Below are 19,197 nucleotides of genomic sequence, written 5' to 3'. Positions count from 1 at the left end.
GGCGCTTTTTTTGCATTAGTCATTTTTATTAGTTCTTTGATTTCTTCTGGGGACGTATGTTCTAGGCCTATTCTTCCTTTTCAACCTTCTAGCATTATTTTCTACTTCTTCTGTGAAGTCAAGGTCTTTTTCTGGGTGGTAATTTTTCATGCTTCCCAATTCTAGGGTATCTTTCATAACTGCTGCCTTTTCTATTTCTGTGTATACTATTCCATTTTCTCCGTGTAGGGCTGGAATTGGTTTTCTTTCATTTCTTAATATTTTAGATACTTTCCAGAACCCGGATTTATTTGGATCCAGTTCTTGGATATATTTGTCCCAGCTTTCATTGCGATGTTCTGCGAGTTGCTTTTTGACTTCTCTGTCTAGTACATTTGAAATTATTTTATCTTCCTGATCCCTTGTTCTGTAGGCTCTCCTCCTTCTGTTCTTTTCTTTGATTAATTATTTTAGTTCTTCTGATATATCTTTGAACCTACCTCTTCCAATATTAGTTGTTTCTTCTTTGGAGCTGACTTCTATGGCATTTTGTATTGCCTGTTCTAACTTAATCACACTTTCTTCTAATTCTGTTATATTGTTGATATTTGGTATAGCTCCGATGTTTTCGCTGGTGACTCTTTTGACATTAGGCCAGTTTGTCCTTTTTTTCTTGTATGGTTGTGTGTGATTAAGTTCTATTGCTCCTAGGGTCAGGATAATTGGATTGTGATTGCCGTCGCCTTCATTCACTGATGTTATTTCATATTGTTGTCCAATATTGTGTAGAATTGCAATGTCCAAGTGTGTTGGTATTTCTGCTTGGAAGTGTGTTGGTTCAACTGGTCCGATTGCATACGTGTTTTCTTTCCTCTCTAGATAGTCACAAAGTAGTCTTCCATTTTGATTGGTTTTCCTATTTTAACTATTTAGAATGGGAAATAAGCCACAATATTATTAAAAAATGATTTTTATTAACGTTTCGACGCCCAAATCGGGTGCCGTTGTCAAAATACAAAATACTATTAATATATAAAAATGCCACAAGAAAATAGCTTCAGAACAACATTGGTTTTCCTGTCAAATCAGTTGGGTGATCTCGCGTTTAGGTCACCTATGATGACTGTTGGCTCGTCTGAATCTAATATTAGGTTTAGATCTTCCGTTAGGATCGGGTCATGCGGTCTGACGTACACCGAGGCTATTTTCAGCGTTTCGTTAGCCGCATAGATCCGAACTCTTCTAAGGTGACCAGACCATCAGGTGTCGGAATATGTAGATGTTTTATTCCTTTTTTTACATGATAGCCGTGCCGCCCGAGAGAGATCTATGATCTTTTCTATAGATGTCATAGCCCAGGAATTTGGTTTTCACTTTTTCGGTGAGTTTTGTTTTCTGCAGTGCCATGACATATATATTGAGTCTGTTGGTAAACTCATCTAGTATATTCAGCTTCCGACGTAAACCGCCAGAGTTCCATGACTCAACTCGTAGATCCTCCAACTGTTCTGACATTATGCAGTTTTCGCTAGCCCCAGAGCATTAAACATTTGTGTCATTTGTTCACACATACCGGCGAACATTTTCATTTGTTCTTGTACTACTGCTAGTACTTTGTTATCTGCAGTAGCGTCCTTTTTGCCTTGTGTGGCCGCGGCATAGCTGATGTTTGCTGTGGTTTGCACGTTGTGTGCACTTATATTTCTGGGTGCTAGTTGTTGTTTTCACCCTTTTCTTTGGCGCTTTTTTGCAGCCTCTGTAGCTGGCTGTGTGAGCCTCATCACAGTTTGCACATTTGGCTGGTGTGTTGTTTTCTTTGACACAATTCCTGGTGGCATAGTTTTCTCCGCATTTCACACATCTGGAGAAACATTTACATGCTCTGGAGCCATGGAAAAAGTTTTGGCAGTTGTAGCACTGCAAAACTTCGTTCTTATTTTTTATTTCTTCTTCAATCTCTACTTTCATGTGGCATAAGTTCGTTATTCTTTTTACTTTTTCAGTGTCACTTTCATAGTATGTCAACATGTAGAGGGGCAGTTCTCTACCGTCTTTTTTCGATATCATTCGGAAAAGGTCCGCAATTTTTATATTTAGACTGTCTATTTCATCACCTAAGTTGTCTATGTCTGTCCATTTTGTTAGCCCTCGTATCACCACTCTTTTTGTTCTGTCTATATCCTCGTCAAGGGGATACGCGATATTCGGTCCGTTTGCTATGTTTTCGAGTATCTTGAGCATGCCGTGGTAATCCTCTCTGTTTTTAGTTTGGATTACTATGCTCCTGCCCGATTTTGCGAACTTATTCTCTGTTATTATGCCTTGATTGGCACCTTCTTGTAAAATTTCTTGACCTGCCTCTACAGTTTTTAATATTATTGGTGGCAGTTTTCGATTTTTGTTTTATGTTGTCTCCACAGTCTTGCTGGTCGAAGCTGTGGCAGCCTTTTCTTCTGGTTTTGTTTTTTCAGGTGATTTATCGCTGTTTTTGCCCTTGTTGGTTTTTGCCTCATTTTCCGTTGTAGATTTTGCTTGTTTGGCCGGATTTTCTTTTTCGTTTTTTCCTCTGTTCTTTCTTTAACTTGCTTTTTTTACTTCTGTGAACCCTTCGTCGTCTGCGTCTTCGCCCGACTGGGTGTTTTTTTTCCTTTTTTGGTTCTTTCTCGTCATTTTCTATTACTTGTGTATCTTTATTTTTTCTTTCATTTCTTGCTCTCATGTTTTCGTTCATTTCTTCTTCTTTTCTCTTTTCAACAATGCGCCTTTGCTTTTCAGCTACGCTTATGTTGTCCTCTTTCTTCGTCTCTGTTGCCTGTTTTGTCTTTTTGGTAGGCTTTATTTTTGTAGGGATTTGCCTCTATTTTTTCTTCTTCTTGTTGTGTCCCGTTCTGTCTGTTCCCAACACATTTGATTTTCATTTACTTCCGTTATTGTGACGGGTTGTGTGTTTTGATTTTTGGTCATATCGTGAATAGTTTTTGTTAGTTGCATCATTTGATCCATCATTCGTCTACTTTCTTCATCTTTGACGCTTATTATGTCTCTTAATTCGGCAATTAGCTTCTGGAATTCTTGTTGTTTGTGCTTTCTCTCTTTTTGTTCGCGTTTTTTCTCGAATTCTATCTCTTCGAGTTTTTCCAATAGACGCTGAACGGTTCTTGTCATATCGTCTTCTTTTCTCTCCGTGTCTGGGATTTTACACGGTCTTTTTGTGGGATTCTTGCCTTCTACTCGGCGACTGTCGTAGTCAGCATCAAGTTGTGGGAGTTTTGTTAACTCAGATGAGTTTGTTGTTCCCTGAGGGGGTATGATAACCTGCTGGTGTACCAAACTTCAAGATTGTTCTGAAGGGAACCAGGGTTACTAATGCACATTTTTGTGATTGATTCATCTGGCTGAGGGCCATCCGAATCGTTTATAGTTACTTCATCTTCAGAGAAGATTACCTCAGGGTTTGCCTCGTCCATTTCGATGTCACCTTCTGACGACGACTGGAGTGGACTAGGGGGAAGGATAGGGACTGGAGTAGTGGCTGTAACGGCCACTGACTCTGTCTCTGGGTTTGTTTCTTGGGAATGGGTTAAATTCACATAGTCATAGAGCTCTGAAAGCTCGGTCGACATATTTTTGTCCGACGACATTTTAGAAACTGCTTATTTAAATGAATCTGTTTTTTGCTTTTGGCTTTGTCCAGCCAATTTCTGAGTGCCGTCCCAGGGACCTACGCGGCTGACTCACACCCTAGCTTGCGATAGGGAGGGTTCCTCTTGCAGTTCTCAGATTTCTGACCCAGGTGTCCGTTTTCTGCCCGATGTGTATTTCAAATTTACACACCTGACAGTGTCATCACTACGGGGGCACATAAATTTCCCGACGGGCACGAAGCCCGCTTGCTTCTTCGCTTTCTATATTCTGGAGTGTAACCTCCTTGAAAATTCAATGAAATTAAATTTCCACGGCTAATTACATCCAATGAATATAGATTTTGCCTCTGGATTTGCTTTAAAATTGGGAAATATCGTCCTATTTACTGTGTCTTACTCACAGTTGGTCTAAAAAGACCATTTAAGAAGACTATTTTCCAATTTTTCAGCTGTTCTTCACTCCGCGTGGTCTTAGTACCCCGACGCGCTGATTTCAGTATAGAACTGGCGCTCTCTGCACGTCTTCACTATTCAGCGTCGGCTGAACAACTCTGGACACTTAACATTTTATTCCATTGTAGATTACCAAATGTTTTTCCCAATCAACTGCTTTAAAAAACGACAGAACACATTTAACAATATTAAGGCAACTAAGGAAAAACCGTTCAAAACAAATTTCTTTGCAGTTTGTTTGATCTTTTTGAGAAATCTGCTTAACAACAAATGTTTCAAATTACGTAATTTAAAAACACATGAATACAAATTTAAGTTTAAATTATTATCCATTGTGCACTCTCAAATGTTTTTTTAAACTTCTCGTTTCACGAAATCGCATGAAACAAATTTCACACTTGTAAGGCATTTCTCCAGTGTGCCCTCTCATATGTCTTTTCAAAGTTGCTGCTGTAGCAAACAGCTTAAAACAAATGTCACACTTGTTAGGCGTTTCTCCAGTATGTACTCTCAAATGTACTTTTAAATTATATTCTGTTGAATAGTGTTTAAAACAAGTTTCACACTTGTAGCCTCCAGGTGTAGTGTGCAATATCATATGACTTTTCAAGGTAGTTGATGTTGTAAACGGCTTAAAGCAAATTTTACACTTGTAGGGCGTTTCTCCAGTGTGCAGTCTCAAATGACATTTCAATTTTGACCTGTCAACAAATTGCTTTAAACAAATTTCACACTGGTAAGGTTTTTCTCCAGTGTGCACTATCATATGACTTTTCAAGGCAGTTGCTGCAGTAAACGGCTTAAAACAAATTTCACACTTGTAAGGCGTTTCCCCAGTGTGCAGTCTCAAATGATTTTTCAATTTTGTCCTTTCAACAAATTGCTTAAGACAAATTTCACACTGATGAGGTTTTTCTCCAGTGTGCACTCTCGAATGTCTTGTCAAATTCTGTGCATGAATGAACTGCTTAAAACAAATTTCACACTTATAAGGTTTTTTCCGAGTGTGTACTTTTAAATGTGATTTCAAATAATCTGTTGCAGTAAACTGCTTAAAACAAATGTCACACTGGTAAGGTTTTTCTCCAGTGTGCACTCTCAAATGTGTTTTCAAACTAGATTTTCTGGTGAACTGCTTAAAACAAATATCACATTTTAATGTATTTTCCTCGACGGGTTGACTCATATGTTGTTCTATGGGTATTGTTTTCATACTTTCCAATGTGTTCTCCTCTGGGGGAAAGCCTAAAATAAAAACTACATATATTTTTTCGCCAAAAATTATACCTGCAATATGTATACTAAAATTGTTACAATCTAAATTAATATTATTCAGTTGTTTACGACCAACCTAATTATATAAAAAGAGAACATAAATTTTTTTTTCAATACAGTTGAAATACAATTAAAATAGCAGGACAAGCATAATAGGCCTGGATCGCGCGTACCAAAAAAAAGTTTCTTAATAGCAAGTTGAAAATGTGTTAATAGCATAACGGTGTCTAGTCGGACAAACTTTGATGTATACAATGGCGACGCGTGACTTTTTCCAAAGTGTTACCAAAACGATATGTAAAAAATCTTATTTAAAAAAAATTGAACCTCCCAAATATTAGTGGAGAGTGGCTCAAGCAACCAATGCTTGAGCCACTCTGCATATGAAAATATCTGCCTTCTTAAATAAATAAAGGATAACTTTAATGTAATAAAAGTGTTTTGGCAAAATTGTGGGTTGTGGGTTAGGCCACCTTGCATATCATAGCGTCAAATGCAGATATGGTTTCAATAATGTCGTTTTGTACATCACTTGAAACTCCCGAAAAAACGATTGATATTTCTAGATGTTGGAAAAATGTTTGATCTTTTTCGGCAAGTTGCCTCGACTGTCAGAGTCATCGTCCTCAAAATGACTCCAAACACTAATTCTTGTTTGACAAAAAACATACATCTCTAAGTGTTCTAACGATATATCATATCTATTCTTTTAACAATCTAATTATGTTTAGCAACATTTGCTTTAAAAGCTTGGTTAAGAGAACATTCGATTCTTGTTTTGCCAAACTGAATTAAACACACATCTTACATGTAACGGAGAAACTTCAAGTCTCCCTTTTAAAACTCAAGTACCCTTCTACCCTTTCAGACTGGGACACTGATCTCTGACACCGGTGTTCGCCATCCTGCAGCAAAGCATTATTTTAAATGAACGACTCCAGACGAGCCACTTTTGAGTGTCTGGCTGATTTTTGTGGCGCATGGTTTGCTATAATTGAAAACCGGTAGCGGACACCGGTGTCGTGGTCTGAAAGGGTACTAAAACTATTTAAATCGTGGACTCAGCCGCTGGGCCACCTTTTTTTTTCTGTAGAAAACAGAAAACATGGCCAACAATAGTCTATTTTTCTTGCAACCACATAACCAAGGATTTTCACTGTACCAACTAAATTTAAAATATCGAACTGCTCTTTTGATTCTTTTTTAAAATTGTTTAAAATAAGTGTTGGTCTTCCATTTTAAATATTCTCCTTTTTTTTTTCTTCAAAATTATACAAGGAGAATTAATTTTCAAGTAGTTGATCGATTACGCAGCGACACTCTTCCATGTTTAAATGAAGGCACACTGTAATCTGTAATAGGTACTAAACTAACGTAACCAAAACAAAATATGGTAACAAGCCTACTGATACACAGCGCGCCCACGTCGTCGCCAGAGCCGGTCGATAGCGAAGATCATCACGCGTAACCACATACAAAAGTGGTAACAACGTATAATAAATAACGTGCAACTGATTCACATAATCTCACCAATATTTTTGTGCGTCTAGTTGGCTATTTACTGAATTAGGTACTATTAACAAATATTTCTATTGGTAAAAAATATAAATGGAATTATTTCATAAAAGTCATAAAATATTTATTTGCAAGATTTTTAACTGTTACCAGTGGTACAGTGGTTACATGACCGCTTCGCCATGCGGATGTATGGGAACACTGGAACATGGGAAGTTTTATTTGTGGAACGTGTCATCCTGACAAGTTTATGATTGTGAAAACTAGCAGGTTGTTTTTAAGTTGATTCAATAGCAAACTTTATATAATGCATTTTAATAAGTCTGACACGTAGAACATGTCAAATGGCAGGAATTATGTTGGCGATAAATAGCAGTCCGATTTTTGTATGAGAGTTTAACACATTGTCTGCCACGTCACCCAAAATTGACTGACAGAAATTTCTTGCTGTAGGCAACTGTAGGCACTGGGGGCCACAGGCATTTTCTAATAAAGTTAATACAGCCTTCAGTGGTTCTTCATATAATTTGTAATTATAAAAGAGGTTGTTTATTCTTCTACAGAAACTAATATAGTGACATTTTCCAACATTAATGGTCATTTGATTCAATTTGCACCATGCCATAATTTTATTAATATCAATTTGAAGTATTTCACAATCTGAGATGGATTCGATAATTCTAAAGATTTTTAAATCGTCAGCAAATAGCAGAAATTTAGAGCTAATTTGAGATTTAATGTCATTAACAAATATATTAAAAAGGAAAGGCCCTAAGTGGCTTCCTTGTGGAACACCAGATGTTACGGAACTTTCACCAGATTGAAAGTGTTTTATCTTAACAAGCTGTATTCTGCTAGTTAGGTAACTACACAGCCAGTTATACAGATTGCCTGTAAATCCAATAGCTTTAAGCTTGTTACACAATAATTTATGATTCACAGTGTCAAATGCTTTAGAGAAATCTGTATAAATAGCATCTACCTGTAGTCTCCTTTTCAAAGCATCAGATATGTATTATGTGAAAAGTAAGAGATTTGTCGAAATTGATCTACCTGGAAGAAAACCATGTTGCTCTTCAATTAGTACATTGCATAAAGGTGTTTTAATAGAGTCGCATATTATATTCTCTAGAATTTTAAGAATAAAAGAAAGAATACTTATTGGCCTATAGTTAGTTACATTACTCCTGTGATGTATGTAAATAGGTAGTATTTGGAACGCACTCAAGTTGGTAACATTGTAAGAGTGACGTGACAGCGACAAGTAAAATGAAGCAGAAATAAAACCATTCTGAATCTAGACACGATAGATACAAGTTGTTTCATTATAACCTCTCCTCCAAAGTTAACCAAGAACCCTACCACGTGTTACATTATATTATTACATGGTGCCGAAACCGAAACCAAACCGAATACGTTAAGAAAAACATATAAGAAGCATAATGGAATTCAAGGCAGCAATAAACTCGATGCAGATGTCAGGTAACTTGTATGAAAATTGGAAATTCTTCATACAAAGATTAAAAAAATGCGAGTAGGGTCACCTAGGGTTAGTGTGATAGCAGTGTTAGTGTGACAACATTAAATAATAATTTATATTGTGCTTTTATTTTACATATTATGTTATATTACACTTCTATTTCATTTCAACAGATTATTTAAAAAACATTGTTTCAGTACCTTCAGTTTTTTAGGTTAAAATCATAGTATTTATTTATGTATGTATTTTAATTCGAATTTGAAATTCTGATATATTAGTCAAAATTTTGGATTTCTTCAAAATTATTTGTATTTTACTATGATTTTTTCTCTGCATAGTATTGCATAAATTATTTTAAACATTTAAACTTATTTTAAAGGTCTAATTGTCTTTATCTATTATTTTTTTAGGTATGTCACAGTAACCCCACAGATTTTCACAATGTGGGGTTTCTGTGACAGTGAAGCAAGGGTATAGTGTGACATGTGACACTATCACGACTTACTACCTTAGTTTGATCAGGGTATGGTTGACAATAACTTGCAACCGTTCATCAGAAGAGCAAGGGATCGCTGGTTCATCATCTATCACTCTATTAAAAGAGCATCAAATCACTGGCCAATCCTCCAGTCCATTACAAAGGTGTCAAATCACCGAACTTTCTGTTGTTCAAGAAACACCAGGGAAAGTGTTTGAGCATATGCTTCTGGAAAAGATAGTTCAAACTAGCGTAAAAAAGAACGTTAAACGAAGATTTGATACTGCAGAAATAATAACAAAAGAAGAATATGTACATCAGTTCTTTAAAGACAAAAAGGCGGAGTCCATTAAAGGAAAACAGAAAACCTGTCCAAAAACAATCAAGAAAAAGTCAAAGAAAGATGAATCAGATAGTGATGAGGAGATATAAGATATGTCTTTAGAGGAAAGTGACGAAGCAGAAGAGGAATTCTTAGAGGAAAATGCAACACTAAAACCTGTAAACGAGGAAGATATTAAACAAGGCTCTTTTATAGTTGCAACTTTTATGGGTGGGAAGCGTGGTAGAACTGCTTTTAGGTATGTGTGTGTAATTGAAAACTTTGATGACAATAAAGATGAAATAGAAGTGGTAGGATTAAGAAGTGTTGATAAGGATAAAGTGTTTTGTTGTTAATGAAAAATACAGTTCATTTATTAGAATGTCTCAGATTATAGGAATATCGGATCCTAATGGTGAAAGAATTCGGTATACTTTTAATGGAAAAGTCGATGTTTTTGAATGTTAGATGTTACTGAATTTGTAAAATAAGAAGAGGTTCTCAATAAAATACCTACGTTTAATAAAAAAATTGGTGTTTTAAATAAGAAATTTCACATTTTTTTTTCTAAAATTGTCGAATTTTTAAATGCCAAAAATTATTACAATATTTTTGTAATGTCTTTCTTTGTCACACCAAGGGAATCCTAGGTGCTTTTAAATGGCAAAAAAAGCTAGTTGTTACACTATCCCTAATCCTAGTCACAGTAACCCCATAATGAAGGGATAGTGTGACACCTTACCCTCTTAAATAAAACATAATGTAGAAGGAATTTTAAAAATGCAACATGCCTATTCACTGTGCAATGATTGTGACAATTAACCAGAAAGTCTTCATTAAAAATCTGAAACCATTCAATTAAAAGCAAATATATATTTTTTATTTTAATATCAAATTTGCATATTTTTACCTAGGTGACCCTATAAAAAGAACCGCGGAATGGATAGAAGAAAATGATCTAAAACTAGCAGTAGAGAAAACGGAAGCGATAATCTTAAGGGGACCGAGATATAGAGAAAATATATTATTCCAGTACAAAGACTCTGTAATAAGACCCCAGAAAACAGTTAAATACTTAGGAATAACTTTTGATGACAAAATGAAATTCGGACCACACATAGAAGGGGCATGTCGGAAGGCGGAAGAAAGGACCTCCACACTAAACAAATTAATGCCAAATATAGGGGGTCCGGGATCACAAAAACGAGTAGTAATGTTACAATCAATCATGTCCATCTTACTATACGGGGCCCCAGTGTGGCACGAGGTGCTAGAGATGGCCAAATACAGAGACATGCTTCTTAGAGCACAAAGGAAAACTCTGATCAGGGTGTGCAGCGCGTACAGAACCGTTTCAACCATTGCCTTACAAGTGGTGGCTGGGTCTGTGCCGGTGCACATCCTGGCCAGAGAAAGGGCCCGAATGCATCAGAGGGGCAACGGAGCAATTGGTTCAGGGACACAAGAAAGAAAGAGGTCTTGGAGATGTGGCAGAGGGAATGGGCAACTGAAGTCGGAAAGGCTGCCTGATTCCGGATGTAGTGAAGTGGTACGAGTGCCGACATCGTCGCGTCATCTACTACTTCACAGTTCTTGACGGGACATGGATCGTTCAGGAACTACACCTTCTGTATAAGGAAAACGGTGGATGATCTATGTCCTGAGTGTGGGGTGGTGGATGACGCGCGGCATGTCGTATTCGTGTGCCCTGCATATCGTGCGGGGCGAACTGAGCTGCAGCTGGATCTGGGGTCTCCTCTAGGTGAGCCACAAGAGCTCATGGATAGAATTATCGGAAGCGGGAGGGACTTCGACTTGTTCATTGCTTTTGTCACAAAAACCATGAAGCACAAAGAAGAAAAAGAGAGACGACTACAGGCGGGATGACCCATATTACATATCATATTATTTATTTACAAAAAAATCGTTTGTGTTGTGGTTGGTAGTCAGCGGGGGGAGGACCCTATACACCCTAACCACGCTGACTGCCTATTTAATTTTATCTGTTTTACTTTTTAGCTGATTTTATCTGTTATTTATTATTTTATCGGATTTTATTAATTAATCTATTTAATTTTATTTTTAACTCTTACCGTTCTTTTATTTTCACTTTCTACTTTTTCCTGTTCATGTTCTCTATCTTTTCTTTCTATTCTCTGTTTCTCTTTCTTTTATTTTCTCTTTTTCTCCCTCATCTCTTTTATTCTTGTTTCTTTTTCTTATGTTATATTTGTTCGTATCGTTGTGGAGCAGTCAGTGGGGAAGGACCTTTTACATCTGACCTACACAGACTGTCCCATCTTAATATCACAGTGAGTGACTGAATGGGTGGATGAGAAGGCGTGCATAGATGAAAGCATGAATGATTGGAGTTGCTCGTAACTGTCAACTGGCATTCTTTGGTTGGTTCCATCTTGGTTTGGGTGGCGTCCTGGCTGCCCCACTACCCCGCGCGCGGCGACCGGTCTGGTGCGGCGCGCGGCGACCGGTCTGGTGCGGCGCGCGGCGACCGGTCTGGTGCGGCGCGCGGGGGCGGGGGGCGGCCAGGCGGCCGGCTAATCCGTGGAATACATGCTGGGAGTGCCGGAGGGGAGCTATGAGTAAGGTCGACGGGTCAGATATGCTCGCTAAGAGCGGTTCCGGACCCGCCGGCTGGAGAAAGAGGAGGTGGGTTTAGTCGGTAGGCGGCCCGGCAAGATAGAGATAGGACGGGCTGAATCCGACACACCTGGGACACCTTCCCAGACGGTCTTAAGAAGATTCCCACCTCCCAAAAAAAAAACAACCCAAAAAACTTTGTTTGCCAACGGTGAATATTAAATTCTTAATTGTATGTCAAAAAATGTGCAATAACTACGTCTTAAAACCCACCAAATTTGATTTGCATATCTCAACTGGTTTTAAAGCAATAAATAAATCGTCAGTTTGTACAAAAAAATTGAACATCCTGTATCTTGGAAATGAAGCATTTGCGTACATATGATTATAAAGCAAACTGTCCTTATTTTCTCATGTAAAATTACCCCTTAAAGTTTGTCGCATTTATTTAAAAACACCCTGTACTGATGACGAACATGGCCAGTTGTTAAAGGACCTAACTTTTTTTATTATCCAACATAAGCAAGTGAATCTAAAAACAGAATGTTAAGAACACCTGAGGCTATAGTTGGGTTTTAATTTCAGTATTTTATAAATGCTAGAATAGTCCACAGGGTGATGCGAATTTTGAGAAAAAAACACAGTTTGATTCATACACCCAGTATACAATGATAGTTTACCTGTCTAACAACAATATTATTACAGCGGTATTGTTAATGAATAAGGCTATAACATGGTAAAAAAATCACTTAAATCGGACAACAGGTTTAGGAAATTCGTGACATCAAATTGACCAAATTTTTTAAGTGGATCGATTTTTTTGCATGTGAGTGTATATAGATAGCTGAGAAAGTGAGTATATTGAGTGATTTGAATCAGCCTCTACAGGATTCTCTCGCCTTTAGTCCTAGGATCAGCCTGACTGCCTTTTTTGGACTATGAAGAGCTATCCACCGAAGCACCCCAGATGATTATTCCATATCGCATAATAGAATAAAAGTTTGCATAATATACTGATAGTAAGATTTCCTGGTCTAGATAGCTTTTCAAAACTCTTAATGAGTAGCAGGCTCTATTTAGTTTTTTTGTAGCATTTTTTATTTGTTCCCCCCAATTCAAGTTCTGGTCAATATGAAGACCAAGAAACTTAACTGATCAAGAAGGTTCTGTGTTTTGTGATAAAATATTGACTGTATCTGGGAACTATTCTCGTGATTAGCTGGTTCTAAAGTAAACAAATACTGTCTTATCAGCACCAGCCAATTTCCACTGAACCACTGTTCAGCCTTGTCCAGAGTTTGTTCTGCCACTGTGAGGAGTGTTTCTAATGTTTCTTCCCAAAATAGCACGTTTGAGTCATCAGCAAAGTTTACAAGGTTTGAGGAACCACTAATCACCGCATTTGGCAGGTCATTTATATAGACCAAAAAGAGAAAATTTATGGTCCAATGAGTCACCCTACCATCATCATCTATCCAGTCATTGATAATTTTAAACCCAGCTGTCGTTGGAAAGGCCTACCAGGCAAATCCCTCACATTAGAGTGCTGTGCGTTGTTTATTACACAAGCAGATAACTAGAAATTCTCAGCGATCATCCGGCACAGGAAGGCGTGCACGCCAAAGGTTTGGCGCAATTTTAAATCTTTACCATATGTTGTGAATATATGTTATAATTGGCCATATTGTCATATTCAGAGCCAAACCTCGTATGAACTATTAAATATATGTACATACGAGGTTTGGCTCTGACGACGATGATATGTGAATATGAAGCTGAGGCGTAACACACTGTGGTTGTCTCAAAAGCATAGAAACGGGAGACTCATGACTGTAGGAACACACTTTATTTTAACATTATGGCAAAAGTGTTTCATAGAAACTACATAAAAATGAATATTGAGTAGGTACCCAATACAAATGCATTGCTACCCTAGCTGAAGCAGAATGCATTGATATTTTGTTTTTAATACTGTGTTGATATATTTCAGGTTTATGGAACTTCGCCCATAGTATTACTTACCATTTAACTCTTTTTCTTTAAATGACGTAAGTTCCTCTTGTTCTATTTCAGTCTTTATGGCGAATTCTTTCAAGTGCAAATCAAATGCATCGTATGCACTTTCTGATTTGGATTCCTCTTTAATTTCAATTTTATTAATATCCAAAGGACCATCATCAACAGCATTACAATATATTTCTGCTTGATATAATATCTCATCACTAACTTCTTGTTTTACTTCCATTTGTTTAAACTTTGGTTTTGTTTATCAAAAGTAATTTAAACATAAAAAAAGCAAATAAAACCTTAAAAAATAAACTGCTGTTTATTTTCACCCCCTTATCTATGTTTATTTTTTAAAGTCTGTCATGGTCACAGCTAGGGATGTTCGATACGTATCGATACTTTGAGGTATCGATACTTTATATTTCGATACTCGATATTTTGTATCGATACATTAGTTGGTATCGATACACCGAATCATAATATCGTATCGAAAATTCAACCCCTTATTTTATGCAATACCTTTTGCAACACCGGTTTGGAGAATTCTTTGTCCTTTATTTTCCTTCCAAAGTTTGTCCTTTATTTTCCTTGAATATTATAGGTGGGTGGGCCAGGTCAGGACCAAAAAAAAGGACGGACACCATACTGCGCATGCGTACATGTCAAAATAAAGGTGGCGATATTTTGTATCGATACTTTTGATTACGATATCATAGGGTATCGATACAGAACCTAACAATACGTATCGATACGATGTATCGATACTTTGGTGAATATCGAACATCCCTAAGTCACAGCGTTGCCAGGCCCAAATAATTTATTTCCCCATATTGTGTTTTAAAAGTTGCCAGATTTTCACTAGTAATACCACTAGAGGTCAAATTATTTCCGGAAATTTTTTTGAGATCATGAATATTTTGAAAATTTCCCGAGTCGCAGACGAGGGAAATTTTCTAAAAATATTCATGATAAAAAAAAATTTCCGGATATTAATTTGACTTCGCGTGGTATTCGGTAAGAAAATTCCACACCAAATTTGCATTTGAAAATCCAAAGCTGCATGAACAGATTAATAGCGCGCCATAGCTTTGTCAGCAATTATTTAGGCTTTCAAATTCGTAATTTCTACTCATTGTAGTTGCATGGGAATACCATTTCAAGATAGAAAATAGTATATTCTTCAATTTTACATAAGTTTTGAGTAACTACAAGTGATAGAAAATTATTTTTTGGCGTTTTATTTTAAATTATGTAAACAAATAAAAACCAGTCTGTCAAAAATGTTCTGTTATTGTAAACGTCAAAAAATTTCCACTATAATTCGCTGTTGGGTACCCCACGAGCAAAAAATTTCCGATAAAATACCTCCGTTGCCATGGTGATCTGTCAAAATAACGTCTTTTGATTGGTTCAAAATTACAGGTGTGGAATTTTCAACAGAATTCCCCAGACTTATAAGGTTTGTTCCAATTCGATACAAAACCGCTCTGGAACCGTTACGCGCATGCGCAATAACGAAAATTTATGCGCAGTTACACATTTCTCGTTACTGCGCATACTCGTAACCGTTCAAAAACGGTATTATTTAGGGAACCCCAGGAAATATCATTGTTCGCGGTAGTCACAATTCACCAAACTGTATTGAGTGTGGCCTATATGTGGAATCAGTCACCACGATCTTGTCGTTGTAAAACATTTAATATTCACATAATTAGGAATGGACCTTCTAAAATAACTATTTTTTACTAAATTTAATAACATATTTTAGTCAGTTTGATTTCCCCAGATATTAGTCATTTTAAAAAAGTTTTTCCCGTCCCCAAAGTTTATCAATTTTCCCCAGATATGGGGAAAATTCCACAGACCTGGCATCCCTGCATGGTCATGTCATATATCAATCAACACGAACACACGCCGTTCTTCTTCTTCTCCCTTTCTATTGGCTTGCATACGGGTGCATCGTCAGCGCATTTGAGTATAGCTTAGACAAGGAAAGAGAGAGGACGAGTAATCCTATGACCAAAAGTGAAGCCAAACTGACACCAGAGATTTTGATCATCGACGTATCTTTGGGGTATTGTTATGCATTGAATATTTGAAATAAAAACATGAAATGTATTTAAAATGAAGAATTTGTGTACGGTAAATGTTTTATTAAGTTGCTCATATTACGTACATATGTTTCAATACATACATATGTTTTTATTACGAATTTTAGATGATGATTTACTTTATTTTTTATGAAATTTTAACCTTCAACGAACACCCACCACTGGCAACCCATTGTTATTTTTGACGTGACCGCCATGTTTTTGGTGACAAACAAACCAAAAACTGGCTTCACTTTTGGAACGTGTGTGTTAAATGAGTGTTACCCGTCCTCTCTTTTTTCCTTGTCTAAGGAGTATAGTATAATCACCGAACAACGTTGTTCGGTGGCAAGGTCCCTATACCATAGGTTGTATGGTAACTTTGACATTGACAAATGAAATATTGTCATCGTGACGTCACCCAGACGATCAATTTTACGAATTGTTTGTAAACATAATAGGATACGGGGTTTGGAGGCTATATTTTGTTATTAAATATCGTTATTGTTTGAATGTGTGTTTATATCTTGAGATATAATGTATCTATAGATATCAATAAGTGTTTTTAGTATAATAACTTAAAGCCCAAAACTCTTTTACAAGTGTTAAGATACATTTTAATGTGTTTGTATTAAGTACCTACTTACTTACTGGATTTTCTTTCTGCTGTATTGTATAGTAAAGGACATTCTTGTATAGAGACATTACAGTTCTGGAATGTCTCTTGCGGTTCTTCAGCTTAGACTTATTGAACAATATATCTAATTAAGTCTAAGTATAGATAATAGATCTATTATATGTAATTGTTTCATATAAAATTATAACCAATATTGCAGCCATCTGAAGATCGTTTGAATAAACAATTATAAACTAAATGAATATATAAAATGGGGAAAATTCCCTTTATTGCACTGAAATTGTATTTTTTTATAATTTACTGTTAATGTAAAACTTCACAGGTACCTATTGAATGGAAGCATAATGTTTTAATAGTTTTAGATATTATAATTCAGTACCTAACGTAATCAGATGCTCTTATGTTAAACTTAAGGGAAAAACTACTAATTTTGATACATAAATCTTTAGTTGAATCTCTTTTTCACCATGGTTTACATGTTAGGAGCAATTTATAATAATGTACTACATGCATTATCCCCAATTCAAAATTATTATATACCTACTCAATCAAAATCATTTAAAAAAGTAAATTGTATTCAACCCATTACTAATATACCTAGGATATTTGAATGATTTAGTCCCATATATACACAAGAAAGAATCTCCTGCTTCTGCTTTGATTAAGTAGTAATGCTATTCTACTGCATATATTTAATTGCAATTATATTCTATGATTTTTGTAACTCTACAGGTATCTACCACATTTTTTAAAGAATATATGAAATAAATAGTCATTAAAAATCCAAACGTATTTTTTTTAAATATACACATTTTCAATACATTCCTACTTTCCGAGTTCATTTCAATGAGTGAAGTGAATGAATTTGAATGCAGCATTCTGGGTGACGTCACTCCCGCCATTAGATTCTCGACGCTGATTGGTGGAAAGTTACCATGCAACCTGTCTATTTATGAACCTTGGTTCGGTGGTATACGCTGTGAGCTCGTAGGTAGAGGGGATAATTACAAATTCGCGAGCGCTAGTAGTGACAAGTTTGTAAACCTTTACTGGAAATTTGCTTTTTGACGTTCTGCATTAAGAGTTGCATATTATAGCTTTTAAATGTTTCACGAAAGTTGTTGTATTAAAGAGTGTCGAAATACTGGTTACAATAGTAACTGTGTATTCTACAACTTTTATGTCGCTAAGCATAAGGTGATTCAACGACAAAAATGGATTGATGCAATTAGAAAAAACCACGACCATATTGTATGATGGTTATGTTGTTCTTTAACTGACAAAATAATTAAATTCAACGTTTTACTCTTTTCAATGATCTTATTATAACTTTTTTCTCACGATTTTATTACGGGTAATACATGTAACAAATAGAATTTAATATTTTATAGGTTATTTTTATTTTTGTATTTACAAACATATTAAATGTCATTTGTCAAAATAAAAGATTCCTTAAAACTGCGTTTGCAACGAGATAACATTTTGAATTTCCCGGCGATGTGAATGTGTAAACAACATGACAACGTTGTAAATATTTTGACTCATGCGCAAAACAGGGAGCATCGTTGTAACTCTAGCCGCTCCTTAAAGGGCTGGCTCAGGGATCGCCCCTGAGCCCACTACTATTCAACATATATACCAAAGCGCTACATGACATTATTCCATCTAATTTCAGGCTAATTCAATATGCAGATGATCTAGCCCTCATAACAGTTGGTGAAGATATAAATAATCTTATAAGATTAACTAATATATGTCTTACTCACATAACTCAATGGTTAACAGAAAATAAACTACCCTTGTCCCATGGTAAATCCTCTGCAGTAATCTTTAACAAAAAGATAAACATCACCAATAATATTCCGTTAAAAATAGAGGGAGAGATAATTCCTATTAGAGAATCAATTAAATATTTAGGGACAATATTCAATAATCGACTTAACTGGATTGAAAATATTAAACGTATCGAAACACAAGCTCAAAAAGGTTTGAATATAATGAGTAATATAATTTGAATATAATGGGCAATATGTGGAACCTGGTGGGGAGCAAACCCCCATACACTCTCATTAATTTATAAAGGAATCGTAAGACCCCATTTGGATTATTCATGTGCAATATATTAAAACCCTGTAGTAAGCGAAACCCTTTACGAATCATCACGAGCTGTATGAGATCTACCCCCACTAATGCTTTGTTAGCAGAAAGTGGAGAAATTTCATTAGATGCAAGAAGAAAAATACTTTGCGCTAAGTTCTATCTGAAAATCCTAGCTGATCTGAAAAATCCACTGAATGACATCCTGTCAGAGTTGGGAACCAAAGTAAATTATAAAATAGGATTTTGGAAATCACAAGAGCCACACCATATCCAGTGGCGTGCTGGAACTTTTCAAGCGGCCCGGTGATTTTATGGAAAAGCGGCCTCCCCTCCTTATGTTACCTTCTATTATAGTCCATTCTTTCACGGTTTTTGCTCTAAATTTTAAAGAACCGCTTGGATTGACATGAAATTTGGCATACGTATAGCTTACATGTCTAAGAAAAAAAGTGATATTGTGCCGATGTGTGCTTTTGCCCTGGGGGTGACTTCCACCCCCTCTGGGGGGTGAAAAAATATATGTCCAAACTAAGTCCGGAAATGGGTAAACTGACTAATTTTAAGTAACTTTTGTTCTATAGAGCTTTTTCGCCAAGTCAACACTTTTCGAGTTATTTGC

At 36.2% G+C, this 19,197-nt stretch overlaps 1 protein-coding gene across 1 annotated transcript; it reads right to left on the bottom strand.

Moving 5' to 3' along the window:
• Positions 1–933: 933 nt before the first annotated feature.
• Positions 934–14,273, bottom strand: LOC114333344 (zinc finger protein 239-like). The gene is made up of 2 exons (XM_028283207.2): positions 13,767–14,273; positions 934–5,321 (listed from the first exon to the last, which is right to left on the bottom strand). The coding sequence occupies exons 1-2, from the start codon at positions 13,987–13,989 to the stop codon at positions 4,402–4,404; spliced, it is 1,143 nt and encodes a 380-aa protein (XP_028139008.1). The 5' UTR covers positions 13,990–14,273; the 3' UTR covers positions 934–4,401.
• Positions 14,274–19,197: the final 4,924 nt, after the last annotated feature.

Source organism: Diabrotica virgifera, chromosome 2 (assembly GCF_917563875.1).
Source record: "Diabrotica virgifera virgifera chromosome 2, PGI_DIABVI_V3a".
Taxonomy (NCBI): Eukaryota; Metazoa; Arthropoda; class Insecta; order Coleoptera; family Chrysomelidae; genus Diabrotica; species Diabrotica virgifera.
Note: the sequence above shows the minus strand (reverse complement) of the source record. Positions and strands in the feature narration are given on the sequence as shown.